This window comes from Excalfactoria chinensis, chromosome 25 (genome assembly GCF_039878825.1).
Source record: "Excalfactoria chinensis isolate bCotChi1 chromosome 25, bCotChi1.hap2, whole genome shotgun sequence".
NCBI classification, from domain to species: Eukaryota; Metazoa; Chordata; class Aves; order Galliformes; family Phasianidae; genus Excalfactoria; species Excalfactoria chinensis.
Window position 1 is genome coordinate 955,814 of NC_092849.1, and position 21,201 is coordinate 977,014.

Here is a 21,201-nt window from a genome sequence, read left to right on the forward strand (position 1 = left end):
GCACTCCTTTTATGCTTTTATGTTCACCCCATGTTTTTCAAGCACTAGCCTTAGTTCTGCTCTAATTTAGACCTGTGTTAATTAGCGCTGCCTCTACTGAGGTGCAAAGAGTTTCTTAGGAGCAGCAGGCAGCGGCTTTCCCTGACTCAGCTGAATAAATTGCCTGGAGAATGGCTGTAACGTGACAAGCAGACCGAGTCCCAGCAGCTCCTGCAGGTCGTGCAATCCAGCTGCGTGCACTCACTGCTATTTCTCCCTAGCAATCCCATGCCGTACACAAAGGCAAACATGTTTCTATTTTAGACTTTAATCCAAGGCTACTGCATGCCTTTGGAGTGCGGATGTCCTGGAAATGTCACCGCAGAGCGGTGTGCTCAAGCGATCAGAGCTGTTCCATTTTGCAAATGACAGAGCACGGTCACAGATGACACTCCGGCCATGGGGTCAGGCGCAGTTGCTCAGGCTTGACTTGTTGAATAGCTCGTTAATAGAAAGGAGAAAGTGCAAATGCTGAAAGGTCCTGAGCAGCTGTAACTCTCCTCAGGTTGGTATTTCTGAGGCTGTTATCACAGATGAATAGAATCCTTTCCCCTGTAACAACCAGTGGGCATTGCAAGTTATAGATGAGTTTAGCAGCAGGAATATCAGGCAAAAAAGAGGCTTGCTATTTGCAGCTTTGTCATGTATCAGAAAGTGCTGACATCTGCTGAGCCAACTATAAACAGAACGTAGAGAGATGAGTGAGGGAAATGGTCAGGACCAGAGATGGCAATGAGGGGCGATCCGAGGAGATGAGGACTTAATTGGGGCTGCTGAGGGGTGCATGGGGGGACAATTGGGAAAGCAGCCTCCTGCCAAGTGTGGAATAGAGCCCAGATTCATGTGCCATGCAAACCAAAAGCAGCGTGAGATGAACAGCTGTGTTGAGAGCAGGGCTGGGAAGCACAGCTCTGTGGTACAGCATGTGAGCAAAGTTCACACGGAAGGAGTTATGTGAACTCAACCTGCTGGGATCTTGGAGGCCCGGATTTCCCATCATGGGCACTGTGCAGTGAGCAGTGAGCACACACTGCGGGCTGGAAGGAAGTGGAGCTGCGTGAACAGCACTTCCAGCAGTGACTAATACTATAGGATGCCTCTATTTTTAGGTACCTCATCTGAGAGCTTCTTATCTGCAGATAGTGAGAACCGAGTTGCTTTTACGTCTCTAGAAAACCAGGTGCTTTTCAGATGCACCTTTAAAATCAAGTTCTGTTTTCAATCACCTCCGAGGATCTTGGCTGGTGTCTAATTGTGCTCCCAGGCACTGGCACTGAAAAGCAGCCGGAGCTCTGTCCTAGATCAGCATGCAGTGACACGCATCATTCACACTAATGGACTACCTCTAGCTGTGCTGGGGGAGAGGGAAGGGTGGGGAAAATGTGCCAAGATGTACTTCAAAAAAATAAAAGAAGAATCAGGTGCAATTGCAGCTCCGGGCTGCGTGCTTAGTGTTAATCATTTGCTTCATCTCTGGCTCATCTCTGCTCTATACTTTTGCACTGTGAGCAATTCAGATGTTCTGGAAAAAGCAAAGTACAGACATGCTTGAATTAGCACCGTGTTGTGAGGTTTCTTCCTACCCAGGGCCCAGCATAGGGAGAAGCTGTTGTGTTGTAGGGCCTGCAGCTGCCCGAGGGGAGCTTGGGGAAGGAAGAGCCATAAGATACCCAGTTTAGTCTAGAAGGAGGTATCCCTGCCTATAGCAGGGGGGGTTGGAATTAGATGATCATAAAGGTCCCTTCCAACCTAATCCATTCTATGATCCTATGATTCTATACCCAAGTGGTTCCAAGCCAAAGTTGGAATCAAACAAGCGAGCTGAACACTGCTGTATCAGACTGACCTCAGTTGGATGTACCCAAGTTCGTAGCATAACTCGGTCAGAAAATGAGAGCAGCACTTATTCCTACTGCTGACTGCTGTTTGGGAAGCAGTGTCCATCCTTGTGTTCCAGCTGTAGCTGAGCAGATAATACAGCAATACTCAGAGCTACTTTATGGTACACCTAATGGATCAGGGAGACCAGAAATGGGACCAGAAACACACACAGTATTGAGGACACACATACACGGTGGCTATAAAGAGCAAAATGGTCTCCAGTGCTTCCCCACAAGCTTCTTACAGAGCTGGTGCCCTCACAGAACCATCCACATGGAGCTGACATCTCTTTCCTTTGAGATGTTAATACAGAGATATTTCAGAGGAAATAGTATGGGGATATATATATTTTGTACCAGGCAAGTTCAACTCAAGAGGTGAGGATCCCACAGAGAGATGTGGTCAATTCATCCATATCATTCCAACAGAAATGGGCCTTTTTCTGTAGTGTGAAGGAGTTGAAGTGAAGGCTAGCAACACATCCCTATTCACACCCCAAAGAGCAAGCCCTGCTCCCTGACAAGCTGTTGATGATGAGCTCTGATTTCTCAGTCTCAGACCTGCTTTTCCTTTTCCTTGGGAGCAAATCTGATCCACGCACTTGCTGACTAATGCTAACAAAATCATGCCAATTGTTGCTTGCTGGAATCACCTTTCAATGGGGAGCTGACAGCAAGAACAATGCGTCTGTTTGCAGCCTGGGGAGGCTGCAGGGAGCATCTGTCATCAGAGGAGCTGCTTGTCAGAAGAGGTTTCAGGCTCTGGCTGCTTCTCAGAGCAGGGAAAAGAGACATGCATGGGCCCATCACCGGACTGCTGCTCTGCAACCGTGGTGCTTTCATCTCCCTCCTCCTTTGCTTGCACAGGCGACTTTGTTCTATCAGATGCAGCTTTTAATTATGAGAGTTATATGTGCCATTAGTGGTTTACCTGAAGGGAAATTGAACTGTGTATATAGCACCATTCTGCTATTCCCTGTTTATATTAAGCTGGATTTCCCTTCTGATAATTACTGAGGGAGATGTGGAACCGTTTCAAGGTTCAGTTCAACTAGTTAAGATTTTACTGGAGGAAGGAATTCAGCCAACGAAATTGCCATGGGCAGCATTGCAACCAGTTGGGTAGGAAAGAAGCAAACAGCAACCACTACTTAAGCAAGGCAGACAACATCAAAGAGGCATTCCATCAGGGCTTTTCATAGCAGTCAGTAAATTATGCACGTACAAAGCAATAAAGGAACTATAATCATGCCTCACTATTGCATGGGCACTTTCCATCCTGAAGGACAGCAACGTACTTTAAAGGCTGCAGATCTGCCCATTGGAGGTGATGTTCATTCTTTGTTTTTTTTTCAGTGTCTGGATCAAGAAGGTATGATGCTATAGAACCTGTTGGCTCCCCAGGCAGCTCACAGCCTACGTGTGAAGTCTAAGAAGTCAAGAAGTGCTGAGCGAGGAGTTACAAATGTGTCTCAGCACTTCCTAGCAGTTATGCAGCACTTGTAGTGGTGTGAAAGGAAGAGCTAGCAGGCAACTGCTGTCCTCAGCCTTGCTCTCTGCCAAAGCATTGCTTTCCTCAACAATGACACATGACTTGTCTTGTGCATCCACAAGGTTTACCAAACCAAGCAGGAACTACACAAGCTCAATTGCACAGTAGGTGATGTGGATCCCCTGGAGGTAATTGATCCTAATACAGGAGTGCATTTTCAGGCTGTCTCATCTGTCTCCTGGAAAAGGCCTGCTGGCAGGGATACCGCTTCGTTAGAAAGCCAACAAGTGTTTGAAGTTCATTTCTGTCTTCTGCAGGCAGAAGCTCATAAGAGCACCCAGAAGCTGCCAGCATACAGATTGCAATATGGTTACATTATGAACGGTGAGACCATGAAAGCAAAGGAAGGCTAGCAGGAGAGAGGCGTCGCTACCTCTGTTTTAATTTCATCTCAGCACCCCAGTAAGGCCATCTATCTTGTGTCACCCTGCAGACTGACCCACGCAGGTGGTGGCTGTGTCACCTTCTTGCAGGAGATCCAATACTGCAATTACTCCCACCTGCAGAGTTCTCTTTGCCGAGGCTGCACATTGCAGACAGTTTGGAAAGGAGAAGAAATGGGTAAAGTTGGCCTCTACTTTTCCTTTTTTTTTTTTTGGCTTCAGAAGAAGATTGGCTTGGTTACCTCTACAACGTATTATGCAACACAGATCAAGAGTCTGTGATTCCTGCCCAGCAATTCTCATGAGCAGAGCTACTTTGCAATGTGAGATGAGGAAGTAAAAACTGGAAGCTTAATAGAAAGCAACAGACACAGATGAGCAGACATCAGCACCTAACGATGCTTGAAGAGTTTCTCTCTTTCAGCCCAACGTCTGTTTGGCCCATGGGCATTGTGGGCTACTTCAGTCAGTGTCTGTGGCACCCACTGCTAGTGAAGAAAGCTGCAATTACTCATATTTAACAACTCAGTGCTACAAAGCCCTGTGAAGTTCAAAGCCATCCACCTGGTGTTTCTTTCTAACAGGTGTGCAGCTCTGATGGAGAACTTTGGGAATTCTTCATCTTTTCTTTCCCACACCCCCAAATCTCATTCTCTCCCTCTCTTTCTGGCCTTCCTTTCACCTGAATATCACACTGAGGGAATTCAGAGGAGCAGGACTGAGATGAGACAGATCTCTTCAAGACTGAAGTGCCTGAGTACAATGCACTCCACACCAAAGAACACTATGGCTTGGGCAGGGCCACTCTGAACACAGCCCAGACTGTGCAGACAGCAAACACGGAATCTTATGAGAGTTCCTTTCATAGTGCTGCATTATTATAGAGACATGTGTCTGAAGATGCCACAATTATAACAGAGAATGTTTATTTTGTCTGTAACCCAGCTGGCTGGCTTGCTACGTTTCAAACCTCTTCAAGTAAATAAATGAGAGGACTCCACTTTCCCCTTCGTATACACGAGTGTTATTTCATGTATCAGATGCCTGTACAAAAACTGCTGTCAGGCTATTAATTATCTGGAAAAACACCTTGAAACTTGACTCGACGAGGGCACATTGAAAATGGGCTCTAATGGCTTTTATTTCTCATTTCTGTCACCCGAGATCTAATCTGCCATCTTCTCATTTTTTATCCTCTCTGCTCCCCTCGAACATCATTGAGGAGTGCTTCCCTCGGTGCCAGGCAGGGGAATGGGTGATGTGATGGGATCAGAAGGAGGTTCTGAATAGGGGAAGGTGAGCTGAGCAGTGCTGGGAAGAAGTTTTGGGTGTAATGCATTTGCCTGAAGGTAAAGCACAGCTGAAGGGATATTCCTGTTCCATCTCCAAACAAATGGAAGAACTCGACAGGACCTTGAAAAGCATGATGAGTGAATCATACAATGGCCTGAGTTGAAAAGGACCATAATGGACTTCAAAAGTTGTTCAGACGCTCCCAGGTTATTAATTGGGTACCAGTGCATTTGCTAATGAATGTGCCTATCAATGATCGGACCTCAGGTAGATGGGTGGGAAAGCCAAGAGGCAGCTCCAGACTGGAGCTGTGTAGTGTGAGATCCTCAGGCAGAAGCCACAAATTCTTCTCCTCCTCAGCTACATTGACACCACGATCTGCTTTGGAGATCCTCCTGCTTCATTCAGTTACGCAAACATTACTTTAAGGAATATTTCCCAATCCTCCTGTGGGAATCCAACCCAATTTCCAGAGACAACCCGTGTGCAAAAATGACTAACGCTGTTCTTTGAGGAGGGGAGGAGATTTAAGGCTTTTGACTCAAGGGTTTCTTTTCCCTTCTTCTTTTTCATTTCCCTCCTTCTTCTAAGTATCTCTTTATTCATCACTTTAATTACCTAATCGTAAATTTCTTTAGGGGGTTACTTAGAAGGAAAATTAGCATCAAAGCTTGGCAGTAAATTCAGGGGCTTTTGGAGCAGGTCCAAGCTGTTTCACCTGTGATTAATTAGATGATTTTTTTTCTTTAAGTGCCAGAGGGCTGTTGAGGTCTTTAAGCAGTTACATGACTGCTGGCAGCTCAGGAATTATGATTGATGCGTCAGTCTGGCATTCAGGACTTCTGCTTCTTTCTGGTGTTGCAGGGAGAAGTGAGGACGGAGGATGAGCTGCACTGGTGGAGGCAAAATGCTCATCTCTGCCATGCATGGGCCCTCAGCACACCTGAAAGAGCAGCAGGATGGGTAGGACCCCTTTGCCATGCAGAACAACAGCAGTGAGAAACGCCTGCTGCTTAGATTGATACCTTACAGTGGGATGAGATCAAGTCAGGGCAGCGCTACTCTCCTTTTAAGCTTTCTTTGAGAAGATCTGGGCTTATTCAAGGAAGAAAGCAAGAGGAAAACTTCAAATCTCAACCTTAGAAACATTCTGTAAGGAAAAAGTATATATATTTATTTGGATAAAAGATGCTCGATGTGCCTCTCACCCATCCTTGGGTAGGGGAGCTTGGGAAAAGCACCTGAAAGTGAGTCAGTGAGCCCAGCAGGCTGCTTTGGTGCTGCCACTGCTCCCGCCATGCGTTTCCTGGGAAATGGAATAACTTCAGCCATTAATGCTTATTAGTTGGCACATGTGTACCACTGAAATGTGTCAGAAGCATTAATGATGCACTTCCAGATTGCTTAATATGGTTAGCTCACCTAATTCGCTCTGCATGGCCTCCTGCTGCATGCGCGGAAGCAATCAGCAGTACAACTGCTGCAGTCCCAATAAGTGGCTGATGGGAAGATGGGGAATGAGTTTTACAGTGTTTCAGTGGCAGGTCAAGAGAGTAAGCTCATGGAGATGGATGGGAAAGCAGAACAGAGCCCTTCCTTTGGTGTGAAGCAGCCAGAGAACCCACTGCCAATTACTGATTCAGAGAGATTGCCTTCTGCTCTGGCATTAATTGAAACCATTGGGTGTTTGGAGTTATTGCTGTAGAGTCAAAATGCATCTCAGATAAGATGCCAGTTCATATGCTCTCCAAAGCTGAGCTTCTGCTGTCGTGCCCTTCCTCCCGGGTGCTCCCAGGACAGCTCCATGTCCCATTGTGGCAGCAGACAGAACATCACCCAGATGGGAAGCGATTCATCTCCACGGGCATTCCATCCCCATCAGTACTCAGAGAGCAATGATACCCACTGTCTGCAGCCACCTCTTGTTTTCATCAATAGCCACCCTGCCGTACCCAACATTTAGAGACTCTGGATTCTCCTCAGAGCTCATTGACTTCGTGTCATTCACCATGTCTGCCCTGCAGAGCCCAGCACAGCCCTCACTGCTCCCCAGGCTGGATTGAAGCTGGCTGCAGGAAAGGACATTCATATTCATCTCCTTAATGGAGAGCTCTGTGTTTGTGTGTGCATGCCCTGACAATAAAGAGACATGGGTTCTGCTTTAGTCTATGCCACAGATCTGCTATATGTTTCTCAGCTGCTTCCCTGGTAATTCCTTGTATACATCACCTGAGCTCATGAGATCAGGGACCACTTTTAATTGCTTCTAACCCCAGACTTTCAGAACTCAATTTGAAACTACCAGTACTGCTAAAACTCAAAACCTCTGTGCATAGGGATTGATATTCATAGAGGTCTTTCTGCTCAGCAAGGGTGCAGGTAAGCAAACTCTGGTGCTGAGCAAGCCTAGGTGGTGATCCTATAGCAGCTTTAAGTACCATGCTGCGGTTTTTGCTGCAGGAGCTGAACTTATTTCTACTACAGCTATATAAATGTATGACCCAACAAATATGCAAGATCCTGCTGCTGAGGAATCAAAGGTGGCAGCTTCAGAAAGCGTGTTTGCATGCACCCAGACACACATTCTCTCCCACACCTTTGCTTTTCACAGTTTGTGACAACAGAGATTATTCCTTGTTGGAAGAATGTGGCATTGTTGACATTAAAAAAAGAAAGCAGCAGGAGCAGCAAACAGGCCTTTGCTTTGCTTGAACAGCACAGGCTTTCTTGATCAGCTGTCTGAGGTGCCTCATCTGTACAAAGCATTTAAACCTGTCTAACATCAAAAAGGTAAGACGAGTCACTTTGATGCTCCAGAGCACATGCCTAACATGATTAGTGCAGAATCTTCTGGTGATAATAGAATTATGCAAAGGAGGCCTTGACCCATTAATGCTTTTACCTTCCTTAGGATTTCTCTCCCCCTTCTTCTACAAGAAGCAGAACTGCTTGCTCAGAGATAGCAACTAAACAAAACGGTGGGATAAGCAAAGTGAAAGTGGCCCCTCCATCACCTTGTCATCTCTCCCTGCTCCAACCTTAGCCCAGCATGACATGCTCCAGCAGTCATGGGTTACACCACCAGAAATCTGATGTACAGGAGAAGCTCTATAACTGCATATGGGCATATCCCCCCCCCTGCTCTGACAGCTTTACACCACGCAGAGCTCTGGAGTAACACAGCAGCATTACCAGCGTTTGGTGCCCTAAAGATGGACCCAGCAGGTCCTGAATATCAGCCACAACATTTGTATATGATTTCTAGGGAAAGCACAGATGTTACCTCCTCTGCTCAGTCTGAATTACAGCTTCAAATAAAGAAGGGTTCAGGTGATGACAATACTGAAAGCTTGCAGTGTCAGTACAAGATTTCCTTTGTAGTCAGATCTCAGCCCCCTCCTGAAGCTTACAATGGGACCAGGGGCTGCAAAGCCTGCCCAGGCTCTTCCTTCCACCTTTTAACAGGTTTTGACTCCTAAAATATTGCATGCTAAGGAATGGACCGAGGACATTGTTATCAAAACCTCCATCTGCCAGAGGATGAGTTGATCCCAGTGCACAAAACCAGTTATCTAAGTTCTTATGTACAGTGGGTGACTTTAGGCCAAAAAACCTCCTACCAAGAGATCAGCTGTCCTGGCTCAGTTTCAGGTCTGCACAAGGCTGGCAATGGGAAAGCACTTCCATGCTATTTTGTTTGCTCTAAGCATGGTTCACTGATTCCTACTTACAGTTCAAGATAGATTGCATGATTACTTTCTTCCAGGAAAGATGAGTCCAACACATTGAGGCACAGACTGAATCCAAACCCCAGGCTTCCCCAGGAGTGGATTTATTTCCATTTGGGGTTTTGGTCCAAGCTTTTTTTCCTTGCTTATTACTCACATAATTTGAGCGGAGTTCCTATATGTCCCATCCTAAATCAGCACCTATTTACGCTTGGCTAAACAAATCACAAGAGACATCCCCTCCCATGCTTCTTAATTACCTAAATTAACAAGTATGTCATTATTTCCCTTATATTCAGTGGGAAGCAATAGGATATGAGGAGTTAAATAACTCACCCAGGGTCATACAGCCCATTTACAGATTGGTGTTTGACACTTAAGTGCAGAGCTTTATTCTGTTCCTCAAGGGGAAAAGCCCAAATCCAGACCCAACCATTCCCACGGGTGGGAAAACTTTCGGAGTATTTTTCTTGCAACAAAGGCTTATTTTCTCTTTTTTCCTGTCTGAAACAGAAAAAAAGACCAAGACCATACTCTTGAGCTTCAGGGATCTGTTAATTGGCTCCCTAGTAAAATTACAGAGACTCGGCTGCCTGATAATGATTGTAAATGACAGAGACTATCAGGTTTACCTTGTGATGTCCCTGGGGAGCTTGCAGTTAGTTTAGTCTGAACTCTGCATCAGCTGTTTGGGCTCCTTTCTTCTCGGCATGTGGTATCTGGACTCAAGCTGCAGTCTTTCAAACCTAATTAGTGTTAGAGGAAAGAGAGAGGGGAGAAGAAAAAAAAACCCATTCTCCTGCTTCCCTCCACCGACTGTAACACAAGGGTGGAACCTGAATTATGGCATAAGTAAATGGGGGATTATTTGGGGTTGTTTGTTTTGTTTTGAAATGTCGATCAATCCAAAATCTTCAGCTCTGTATGCAAGAAAAGTGCACTTTAGAGTGCAGGAGTCTTTGAACTGAGTTGCTGAGCAGTGCCTCTAAACTTGGTGGAGTATCGTGTTTGAATACAGATGGATCCGTTCTTTGCTCAGCAGAAACTCAAGTTTTTGCCCTTTGCAAATACTGTTTTCTGATAGGCACTGTTGTTAGAGCTTCATGATACTGTTCTCAATGCTAATCTCATGCTGGTTGGCCAAATTTAAGCTACTCGCTGCCCGCTAAGAAATAAGAACACTGAAAATTGATTGTGGGATCTCAATTGCTTCTACAGCTCTTTATTTGCAGGGCACTTTGCAGTCTCTCAATTCTGGCATGGAGGTGATCTGTGGTACCTGTTCACTTTGTAATCGACTCTCCAATTCCTCTCACAGGTCTTCAGTTGTTGCAACGTTGAATGGAACAATGGAGAAAAGCAGATCTGTGGGCAACATCTTCAAATCATTGGCAGGCCGAGCAATCACAAACCTGGAAAAGCACCAGTATGTGAGATTCAGACTGCTTGGTGGGGCCTTTGCACTGAGTCTGGTACAGGAGGAATGTCGTAGGGTTCTTTATATGGATAATGACTGTATCTGCAGAGTTCTTTGGAACACTGAGACAACATGCAGAGTTTTATCGCACCTATCTTTGCACCTAGGAGTGGCCAACTTATCACAAATAAAATTCACGAGTCTCTGAAACAGCTGCCAAAATGTGTGATGAAGTTTTTGATTGCTCAAAATCTCTAAATCAAAGCTGAGTGTCTTTCTGAGATCTGGAGATCAAGCAATCGTGGAAACCTTGAAATGGAAAGAATCAGAGCAGAAGGGCAAGGATGAAGCTGTTCTCTCTGCCCTCAGCAGTGTTATAACTTCATGCTCCAGCAGCTCTCTAATGAAGAAAAAATAAATCACACCTCAAATGAACTCCAGAGAACTTCATGAAAGCACCAATAAGCACCGGATCTCCAGAAATAATCAGAGAACCACGTTCAGACTACTCACCTCAATTGCCTCAATTGCCTTCATTGCCTACAAGGATGTCTAAACTGAAGACAAAAGTAAGAAATTTGGATTGCCTTCCACAGATGCCTAAGTTCAAAGTCACAGCTGGCATCTTCTGACATAGAGTTCAACTTAAAATGAAATGTACTTGCCTGTTCTTGTACGGGTTGGGCTCATCCATCAGTCGGTAGAGGCCGAAGCAGAGTATTCCAAATGTATCTAAAGCTTTGCAGTAGATGTCTCCAAAGGAATCCTGCTGCTATGAAAGAAGCAAAATCTCTCTTACCTCAAATGAACCAAAGTGGACAACTCAGCCCAGCACTGAATCAGTCACTGCTATCCCTGTTCACTACTTTTAGTCTCATTGTATTTGGTAAGAAAGACAGAAAACAAAATGACTGAAACCCCAGGAGGTCAGAATATAATATAAAGCTACCTGATGTCTTCAGTCATATATAGCTTAAGCTACACAGTGACCTTCAGCTGAATGAAACGAAGCTTCGGGTAATGACAACCAGCCTTTCTTTTCCGAAAGCAGTGGGGATGAAAGCCTAATCCCAGCAACCCAAATCCATGTCATGACTCACCATGACCCCTGACAGCCACCTCTCAGACAGTGGCAGGAGTGCCAGCTTGCACCTGACTTGATAGGGATTTTGGACCACGTTGTCCAGACTTCTGCTCAGTCTGCTGTCCTCTTCTTCCAGCTGCTCCAATGCTGGGCTCGTCCTGCTTGTCACCAAAGCCTGCAGCAAAGCCAGGATGTGATGGTTGTAGTAGGTCTGCAAAGGAAGAAGCAAGGAAGATGTAAAGATTAAAGAGGATGCCTCGACTGCCGAAAGACAAACAGATTTTTGCCACTGAAAACCTGGAGAATGTGATCAGACACTTTAGAGAGGTTGTCACCTGCACTCACCTGAGTAAAGAAACTCAACAAGGTGCAGAGAAGGAACGCTGCTATTAAATCCAAGCTCAGCTCAAATCCGCTTAAGAACTTCTGACCATATTGTCGGGCTAAAGGGTATAATGCTGTTAGAGTAATTCCCAGCCTTTTAAAGTAAGGAGCTATAGTCCAGGGTTATCCAGGAGTGATACAGCTTCAGGGGAATCTGCACTTTACATATTTAACAGAAGCGTGCTGAGCTCTTTAACATATCATTGCTGTACTTTTTGACATCAAAAGGATTGCATTTCCATACTTGGATGAATTAATAGGATTTGCATGTCACCCTCATTCTGTACTTTCTTGGCTGAGTTACACGGCGGGGGTTTGAAAGGCAGGGAACAACGACAGAGGTGTGCGTACACACCGGGATGCTGCACACTGTGTTCACAATGGGTCTGGCTTTAAAGCAGCAGCATTTCCTTGGTGTGCCCATAAGGAGTTACTTTCTTTCTCAGCTCTTGTCTGGGTACAGCTGGAGATATTGACACTTCCTAGTGATGGACCTGCACACAAAGGCTGGGCCAGAATCCATCTTGCACCACCAAGCAGCTTTGTAGTCCCATTCTGCACTGGAACAGGTTGCCCAAGGAGGCTGTGGATGCCCCATCCTTGGAGGCATTCAAGGCCAGGCTGGATGTGGCTCTGGGAAGCCTGGTCTGGTGCTTGGCAGCCCTGCCTGTGGTAGAGGGCTTGAAACTAAATGATCTTTGAGGTCCTTTTCAACCCAGGCCATTCTATGATGATTCTATGGATCCACAGACTGACTGAACCTAACATAAGGCGCCCCAGTGCTCTAAAGCAGAGCCAAGTGCTGATCATTCCTGGACAGACCTTGGAATCTATGGTGGAGTGAAATTTTATCCTTTAAGACAGGTCATGCTAAGTCTCAAGTTACTTTTTCACTTGACACAAGCAGCCATTAATTACTATCTGCCTGACTGACATATCAGAGAGTAGCAGCAATATAATACTTTCCCTAACACCTCCTCAGAAAACCATAACTGGACTTGACACGCTTATTTTGGACTGCTTATCCCTTTGATAGATTTGTTTTGTATTTATTCAATCTCTGCAAAATTGCCACCCAAGCACTATCCCCCTGGACAAGAACTGAGAGCAATGCAAGTGAAACTCAACTCCTGAGTGAGGAAGAGAAAGAAAGGGGCTTTGGGGAAAAAAGAGAAGTCAATTTATGTGCACTAGTTTATGAGCTGCACTGCGGTTTTACTGCCCAAATCCTGGCTTAACTACACCTAAGTGTCATCAAAAACAATAGCACTCTGCTGTGACAGCAACTTAGAATGATCACATCACCAGGGTGGGATCACCACAGTCCTCCTGGTCTGGTATATCAAAACCAGGGAGAGCAGCTGCTGCTCACAGCATCACTCAGGTGTGTCTCCTGGAGCCCAAAATTGCCTTTTATCCTATGGAACCTGCTGCTCTGGGAAATCAGAGGCCCACACAGCAGTCCATTGGCAGTAGGTTGGAGCTTGGTGGTCTGTAAAGGTCCCTCCCAACTCAAACCAGTCCAGGATTCCATGATTAGCAAATTGCTTAAACAGGAATAGACATGCTTAATTCTGAGGGCACAGAGTCTTGTGTGTTTCTGACACGTGTGGCCTTCACCATTGTTAAGGGTAGATTAAGTGGGTTTACCCTGGCTGATAATCACTTTGTTAACACTCCAATGCCACTAAACGTGACAGGAGGAGATACATCTACTTACCATAGACAAAAGAGAATTCAAGAAGCTATCTGAGAAAATAGCTCCTGCGGGGGCAGCGATGGAGGAAAGCAGATCTTCCTCTGGGATGTCAGAACTGCTGCTGGGAGCCTGATTAATGAAGTGGGCATTTGGTGAAAACTCTGTTGGATAAGCAAAGAAGAAACAGGAGCCATCTTAGCAATGGAGGGAAGCCACGGAGGATGAGAAAAGAAAGTTAATAAATGTAGCTTGCCATTCTAAGGCCGCCACTAGGAACAGGGTGCTGCATTAGGAAAGAGGAACAAAATACTCAGTGCTGCTGACCAATGGTGCAATGAGACACAAAAGACGCAGAAGCCTCAAATGGATTTTCCAAGCAAGTGCTTAAAGTTAGCAAGCCAAAATTAATTTACCTGTATTGAAAAAAGAAAGAATAACCTAACCTCTTCCACTCGTTTTTCCGACCTAAATGGAATGGCTCTTTCTACTGGCTTAAAATGGGGTTGGAGGTTCTTACATGGCTGTCCTTCTGTTACAAGGCTGACGAACAAGTGAGGATCCCTATTCTTGCTGTCTGAGGTAGTCCTGCAGAATTGCCCTCCCTCCCCCCACTCAGAAAGTGATTCCTCCTCAGCTTGCCTTCTATTCTCAGGGAGCTGTTTAAGTGTGCCCTGCCAGAAGTGTTCCTGGACATGCTGGGTCTGTCCTGGCACTCCAGCACTGCCATCGAGTTCTGATGAATGACAGCAGCACAGCTAGAGAGAGACAGGAGGACTGAAAAGAATTGAGATCAAGAACCCATGTCTTCCCATTAAAAAACAGAGAGAGCAAGGAACTCTGTGTGAGTAATGATTGATTTCTATAACGTCCCCTTGGTCCAGAATACATTTGAGTGTATCATTTTTAAAGATGACTAAAGCTAGCCAGAATCCCCACGCTATTAATGCCTCCTGTTGTCTTGCAGTGTCAGTGCCATCCTTCAGCCATGTGCTCTCAATACAGATATTTCACCCACCCTGGCTTTTAGGAGCTGACATTGCTCTGGAATTAATCACTGTGGCTCCCCAAGGCATCCTGCAGCACCCAGGCACAGAGAACAAAGTCCTGTAGCCACAGTAAGGATCCTGCTCTATTTTCCACACCTCCATGTGCAGCTGCTATTTAACTGGCCTGGCTTTTGTATACCCAGGTTTTAAACCACAGCATCACAGGGGTTGGAAGGGACCTCTGCAGGTGCCACAGTCTAACCCCACTAAAGCAAGTTCCCCACAGCAGGTTGCAGAGGAAAGCATCCAGGTGGGTTTGAGCATCTCCAGAGAAGGAGACTCCAGCACCCCTCTGGGCAGTCTATTCCAGGGCCGCACTATCCAGAAAGTAAAGAATTTGGGGGTTACTTTCCTTCTTAGCCCATCCTTGTAACTCTGAACATGTTTCTATGCTGTTGAAGACCACAAGTGGGGCAGCCCTCCATGTGCTGAGGGACCGGGCTCGATTCATTATTGTGTCAAAGAGCTGACATGACTAAAACCCAAGTTATGTCAACAGATCACAGATGTTTTCCCCTCCATGACACACCACATCCTGGAGGGAAATCACACTGGTGCAATGGCTGTCTGCAGACATTAGTGTGACAGCAAAGTGCCTTTTCTGGGCCTCAGGAGCCAGCTCAAAACATTTCTGAGGCTTTTGGACACAACAGAAATAAAAGCTGAAACCACAGCACCAGAGAGCATCCAAATATTGCTCTGGGGAATCTGACAGTTCTGAAGGATCCTGAAGAAGGCATTATTTTATCATAAGTTTCTGATGCAGTGTTTCAGCATAAGGACCAAGCAACCCACTGCAGTGCTTTGCTGCTGTATGGAGGCAGCAGTGCATTTGTCCCACACCCACCCCTCAGATGTGTTGTGCCTGCTTACAAGCATTGCTCCAAAGGAGGAAGAAAGAGAACCCAATCCTGAGCACATGGCTGAGAGGTCAGTTAGCTGTGCCACCCCGCAGCACGCTGTGATGATGCGATGTTCTTGTGTCAGCATTCTGAACAGAGCAAAACATCCACATCACTGGGGACCACCAGCTCAGCATCACCACTCTGCTGTGACACCGACTGCTGCGTTACGAATCAATTAATCAGGGCTCGTGTTCCTAATTAATGGATCTAGTTTGTAACCATCAGGAGACGAAGGCAAAAATGAAAACCAACCAAGAGCAGCAATGGAAGAGCTCCATGGCTGTCCCAGTTATGAACACAGGTTAGAGAGGCGAATGGAAGAAGCCTGCAAGAGCCACCACCAGGATCCAGAGAAGAAGAGGGAACCACTGCAGTATTTCAGAAAGGGGAGGGTTGAAATGTAGAGAACCAGGCCTTGGTTTGCTTCGTTTTGTTGGGAGATGAAAACTGGGCATGAGATCTTTCTTTAAATCACCAGAGAGAGGGAAGCATGGCCAAAGGACAAATCAGATTCCCTCTGTGCACAACTGCTTTTGGTGGTGTCTGTTTCTTTACTGAAAATAAAGGGAAAGCAGGAAAAAAACACTCCTGATTGATTTATCATAGTGAAGTCTGTACCCAAAGGTGGGATAAATGTGGGCCACGTGACCAGAACACAGATCTCCTGAGATCCAGTCTAGCAGAACAGAACAAGGACATTATCTTCATCCTAAATGGATGCCTCGGTGTTTTGCTTCACGCTGAGACCTTTGTAACACTTTGTTTTATTTATTCTCCCGATAAACCATCCTGACTCCTTCGAAGGCAGTGAATTAACATCTAAGTCAAACCTTTTAATGTTCCTTGGACATGTAGTGTGTGTCGCTTTCTGCCTCTGAATTCTAAAAAGGCCCGGGCTAAATAAATAATGCAGCACGCATATTGCTGCTGTGAAATTCTTTCCTAAAGAATAACTTACTCAGCTCTGTAGTGATGGGGATCCTTTTATAACGTGGCTCTGATTGATTCCCCAATGCTCTTGCTCCGAAAACAGCATCTGTAGAAACAGTCAATAACAACATGAGGAGAGAGGGAAGTCCATGGAAGCAGAAAAAGGGGGAGGGGGAATAAAATGAAACCAAGACACAATCGTTCAGACTGACAAATGAAGGAAATCTTTTGCCTATGCCTAAAAATAATGTCATTGTCATGCAAAAAATCCCAAAGCATTTCCTATATTTAGAAAGTTGCTTGACTTGGCTTGCTTTTTCAAGGCTTACTTTATTCATTCAGGGCTTCAAAGGATGAGAAAAATAAAAGCACTCCTGGGAGCTGCTTATTGACATCGTTATTGAAATATAATTACCTTCTGTGGTGCAGCAGTGATGGCTCCAGTGCTGTTTGGCCCCAAGTACCCAATAAGTTACATGTGGAGGGAAGGGGGTTTGTTTTATCCCTCCCTTTCGAGGATGCTGTGTGTAACTGGATGGGGCAGATGAAGGCCAAAGCATACACTATGAGTTTTGAAGACCTGATAGTCAAGAAAAAGACTTTGCCTTTCCTTCTCCCCTCTGAGGAGCAAGTAAATGTTGGAGATCGACAGCTCCAATCATCCATCCCTGAGCTTAGGAGATGGACCCACAAACACCTCGCTAGAGATGGGCAGGACTCACCACACCTTGAAGCAGCAGAACAAGCCCTCCCCAAACACAGCAAAGCATCTCTGAATGCACACAACTGAATGCCTGAAGTGAATCATTGCCTGCAGTGCACCTTTCCATGCACTGCACAGGTTGATTTGAATGTGTCTGATCATTGCCTGGATACCTTTTCCTTATGTCAATATTTTTCCTATGGAACAGTACACAGCGCTCCACCTGAAATCCTACAGACTGGCAGGGTGCTATTACAAAAGATTACTTAATTGCAGATTACTTCTGTACGTTTGAATTTCAGTAGCTTATTAAGTTGTCAGATTTAATTACCATTACATGTTTAGATTATGCCACAGATTATTTAGTTCGGTACCTAGGTTTGCCAACCTGTTTGTGTGGTGACATGACAGGGTGATAATTACAGCATTACTGGAAAACCTAAAATTTTCCATGGGAAAGACTAGAAGTCCTTGGCATCAGCACGACCTCAGTAAACGCTCGTTCTTGTGAGCCTAAGTAATGTTTACCACAGTGTGGGTCTGGTTCTCTAAGAGCTGCCTAATTCTCCACCCCATGGGACAAGTAATGCACAGAATGGGCAGGGGTTGATTGGGTTTGAAATTCTCACCCTGAAATCTAAAACCACAGGAAATGCAATTGATCTGTGTTTTGTTACAGTGTCCAAAGTGAGACTCCAGTTTGCTGCAGCGTTTACCAAAGCACCTGAGCTCTGAAATGCAGATTTCACTGCTACAGGTTGCTGCCTTTAGCTACTGCAGGAGTTGAACTGACACCAAGTTGAGATCAGCACAGGCACTGCCTGGCTCTGTTGCTACTATTTACTGTTCTCACTGTTTCCAAGCTAACTTGACAGTTACCCAGCCTGGCAAATTTCCTTGCTGTTCTCTATCTGTCGGCTCTTTCCTTTCTGCAGTTGTCTTCTTGCACAAAATAGGAACTCTGCAAGGCAGCTTGGGAAGGCTTTGATGAACAGATGCTCACATCTCTATTTTCCACGTTTGCACTGTAGTTCAGAGCTCTGCACACAATGTACTGTGATTTTGAGTCATTAGGTAAAAAAAAGATAATGCTGGAGGGTGGTAGAACTGTGGCTGATAGGATGAAGTGCCCTGTCTGCCTCGAGTCCCCCTCTTTTCCATATATAGGTATAAAGATGCAGTAAGTACAGTATCTATATCTGCCATTACAGCGGTACATAAATTATATACATTTAAGTACATGTTGTTTACTTCCTCTTCGTACAATCAATGAGTTCCACATATACATAGCAATAAATACATTAGTTAAAAGTAATCTATTCAGGTCACAATTATCCCTTACTCAAATATCCCGTTCTAAATCATTACTCTCCTGTTCTGACAGTACACGCTGTATGTTGATGTTATTTTGCCTAGTTATTATTAAAACACCCTGTCTCTGCCTCACTGTAATATTTTCTTTGGCACAGCCATTGCTTTAAAAGCCTAGAAAGATAATAAAGTATATGGGAAACACTTAAGAGAGCCATCCATTTCTCAGCCCGTCTTCAGTTAATTAATACTTCCACGTTCTCAAGAGGAGGACAAATCTCAGCTCTTTTGCCAAATTAAGGAAGGAAGAGACACAATAAATATTCTGCTGAGCTGAGGCTGTTTTTGCTTCCATTGCAGTTTTGTGCTGAGAACAGAGCCCACCCTCTCAAGCCTCAAGGGAAAGGTGTTGTTTTTCTCCTTTGGAAGGATGGATAGGGACTCCACTCACACATGCTTTTGCAAGTAACGCAGCAGTTAACCAGCTCTCATTGCCATTTAGCCTCCCACAATCGTCTCTTTACTGGAAACCTTGAAGTTTCACTCAGAGCTTTCGGGAGGAACTGGCCTGTTTCCAGGAGCAGTGTTGGTGTACCTCTCCTTTGCAAACCTGTAGCTGCACAAATTGGACTAGGCTGTCCAGCCAGCCAAGCTGAAATGGATTTCAGGCCATATTCATTGACATAGTCAGGATAGATGGGCTGTGGCTCAGAGTAGTGACAAGTGATGCTTTCATTCCTCCCTCCTCTGCCCTCCTTTGTCACATCAGCTCACAGGCAAAGGGAAGCACGCTTACCCAGTGAGGATGAGCTGAGCTTAGCCTCCATGGATCGGACGTTGAGAGTGGCTAGGATGCTTTCTGTGTCCACCAGGGCAGGATTGTTTGAGATAGGGGTGTTGGAAGACAGAATGACACAAGCAGCACAACCTTGGACATTAACTGCCTTCAGATCCGCACAGGAGAGAGCACTGCCCTGGTCAAACCAAACAAAGAGTGATAAGGAGAAATCTGAGAGGACCATTAAAGGCGAAAGGTGTACAAATGTATTTCTTTCAAGCCCAGCCTGAATGGCATTTTGGAAGCATCTTCAAATACAAGAAAATTTGGCCAGAGAAGAAAATTTGTGGGTCTAAATTTGCAGTTCATTGGACAATTCCCCATTCCTAATCATGATTATCTTCTTGGGGGTAACCACAGTGCCATACCACCATCATCTGCCTCTGGCATTATGGACAAGCGTGATAAAATAGGAGGCATTACTTTTGGATCAGCCCTCATATTAACAAACAGTTTTAATACATCTTCCAAAGGAGAAACGGTATCCAAAAAGATCCTTACCGAGAATAACCAAAGCTTTGGGAAATGCTGAATAAATTTCCATTCTCTTTGCAGGTACTCCAATGGCCCGAGGAGAACAATGTCTTTCAGCTCATGGTAAAGGAAGTTTGTTGCTCGTAAGGGCATCACAAAGTCCTGCAGCCCAATCAGTGGGGAGTTTGCATCACCAAAGACGCAGACCAAGATGTGGTCCTGCAGGTACAGCACTGCTTGGTTCTTGCAGCTCTAAATTGGAAGCAGAATTCTGATGGGGCAGCTGATAGGGTTATCAGATTGAAAATACCTCTTTGCCTTGTAACATCTACAGGTAGAATGAGAATATATACCAAAGAAAGTGTTTGTCCTTAAGTATTTGGATTCCAAACGTATCCTACAAAAAGCTGGTTATGTTGGTATAAGGCATCAAAATCATCACAGCACATCAGCAATAGTCGATATCAATTCCAGGTGCTCACTAACTGCTTTGTCCTGGTCTTTCTTCCTGCTTATCTGTTTATGCTTCTCAAATTAACTAATTAATACAGAGCTGGGGAGGAGGTACTGCTTTGTATGTATGGCTGCTGTCTTGTGGTTGTTAGGTGGGATGGGCAATCCCCAAAGCCAGGCACAGAACTGACAGCCACATCCACCAACCAGGAACTGTGGGATCCGTTCCCACAATATTCATTCCTATGGCAGTTTTATTCCAAAGACAAACAAGGGTCTTTGTCAGGGAGAAGTTTCCTGATGAGAGATTAGAATCATAACCAAATTAAATGATTGTCTCTAACTAATTAGATTAGTTTAAATTGAATAATGAAACCTTTAGCTGTATTTAATGTAACATGCCTGAAGACCAACGATTAGTCTACTGAATGAAGCTGAACAATTAAAAACACAATCTATTTTATAGCTTATTTTATAGGAACAATTGGAAAAACTATTACTGCTGAACTCTGCAAAGGAAATACACAACTGCAAGATCAAGAGGAGCGGTCTGATGAGTGAATGAGCAGCAGGGAGAGGTAAGGCACACTATGGAAAGCTGTAGGCCATCCTACCAAGCTGGGGCCAGGAAGGTGACCATAAAATTCCATATATGCTTTATGTTTTAAACCTCAAAGAGAATTATATTTGTATGTATTTAGATGCCCTGCGTTCTGCATGGATGTTCTACAGGAACTTCTGTAAGGTATATGATCTAATTTTCCATGAACTGCATGAGCATGAAGTGCAATAGCTATTACACACTTATTTCTTTGTGGACATTCCTAAGCCTCATAAAGAGCCTCTTGCACAGCCTAGCATAGCTACACAGAACCAGTACAATACAAAAGTGGCACATGGGGAATTAGGACACGCTAGCAGTTGTAAGCCTTTTCCTCGTGTAAGTCTGCCTGTAAGATCTTTTCAAAACATTACCCTTCAATTCTCAGAGCTGAGCTCCCAGTCCTATTGGGATATTTGCCCATTTGTAATGACTAATCCTATTTTGGTGGTTGCTGGGCAATAGGGTCCTTTTATTTGCT

The 21,201-nt window shown here is 45.0% G+C and overlaps 1 protein-coding gene across 1 annotated transcript in view; it reads right to left on the reverse strand.

The window, feature by feature from the left end:
* Positions 1–10,187: 10,187 nt before the first annotated feature.
* Positions 10,188–21,201, reverse strand: part of KCNU1 (potassium calcium-activated channel subfamily U member 1) — a 43,250-nt gene continuing 32,236 nt past the window's right edge. The window contains exons 21-27 of the mRNA XM_072357098.1: positions 19,694–19,918; positions 19,151–19,328; positions 16,369–16,446; positions 13,481–13,620; positions 11,393–11,587; positions 10,958–11,061; positions 10,188–10,287 (exon numbers count right to left, since the gene is read on the reverse strand). Of these exons, the coding sequence (XP_072213199.1) occupies positions 10,188–10,287; positions 10,958–11,061; positions 11,393–11,587; positions 13,481–13,620; positions 16,369–16,446; positions 19,151–19,328; positions 19,694–19,918 (1,020 nt within the window). The remainder of the gene's footprint in view (positions 10,288–10,957; positions 11,062–11,392; positions 11,588–13,480; positions 13,621–16,368; positions 16,447–19,150; positions 19,329–19,693; positions 19,919–21,201) is intronic.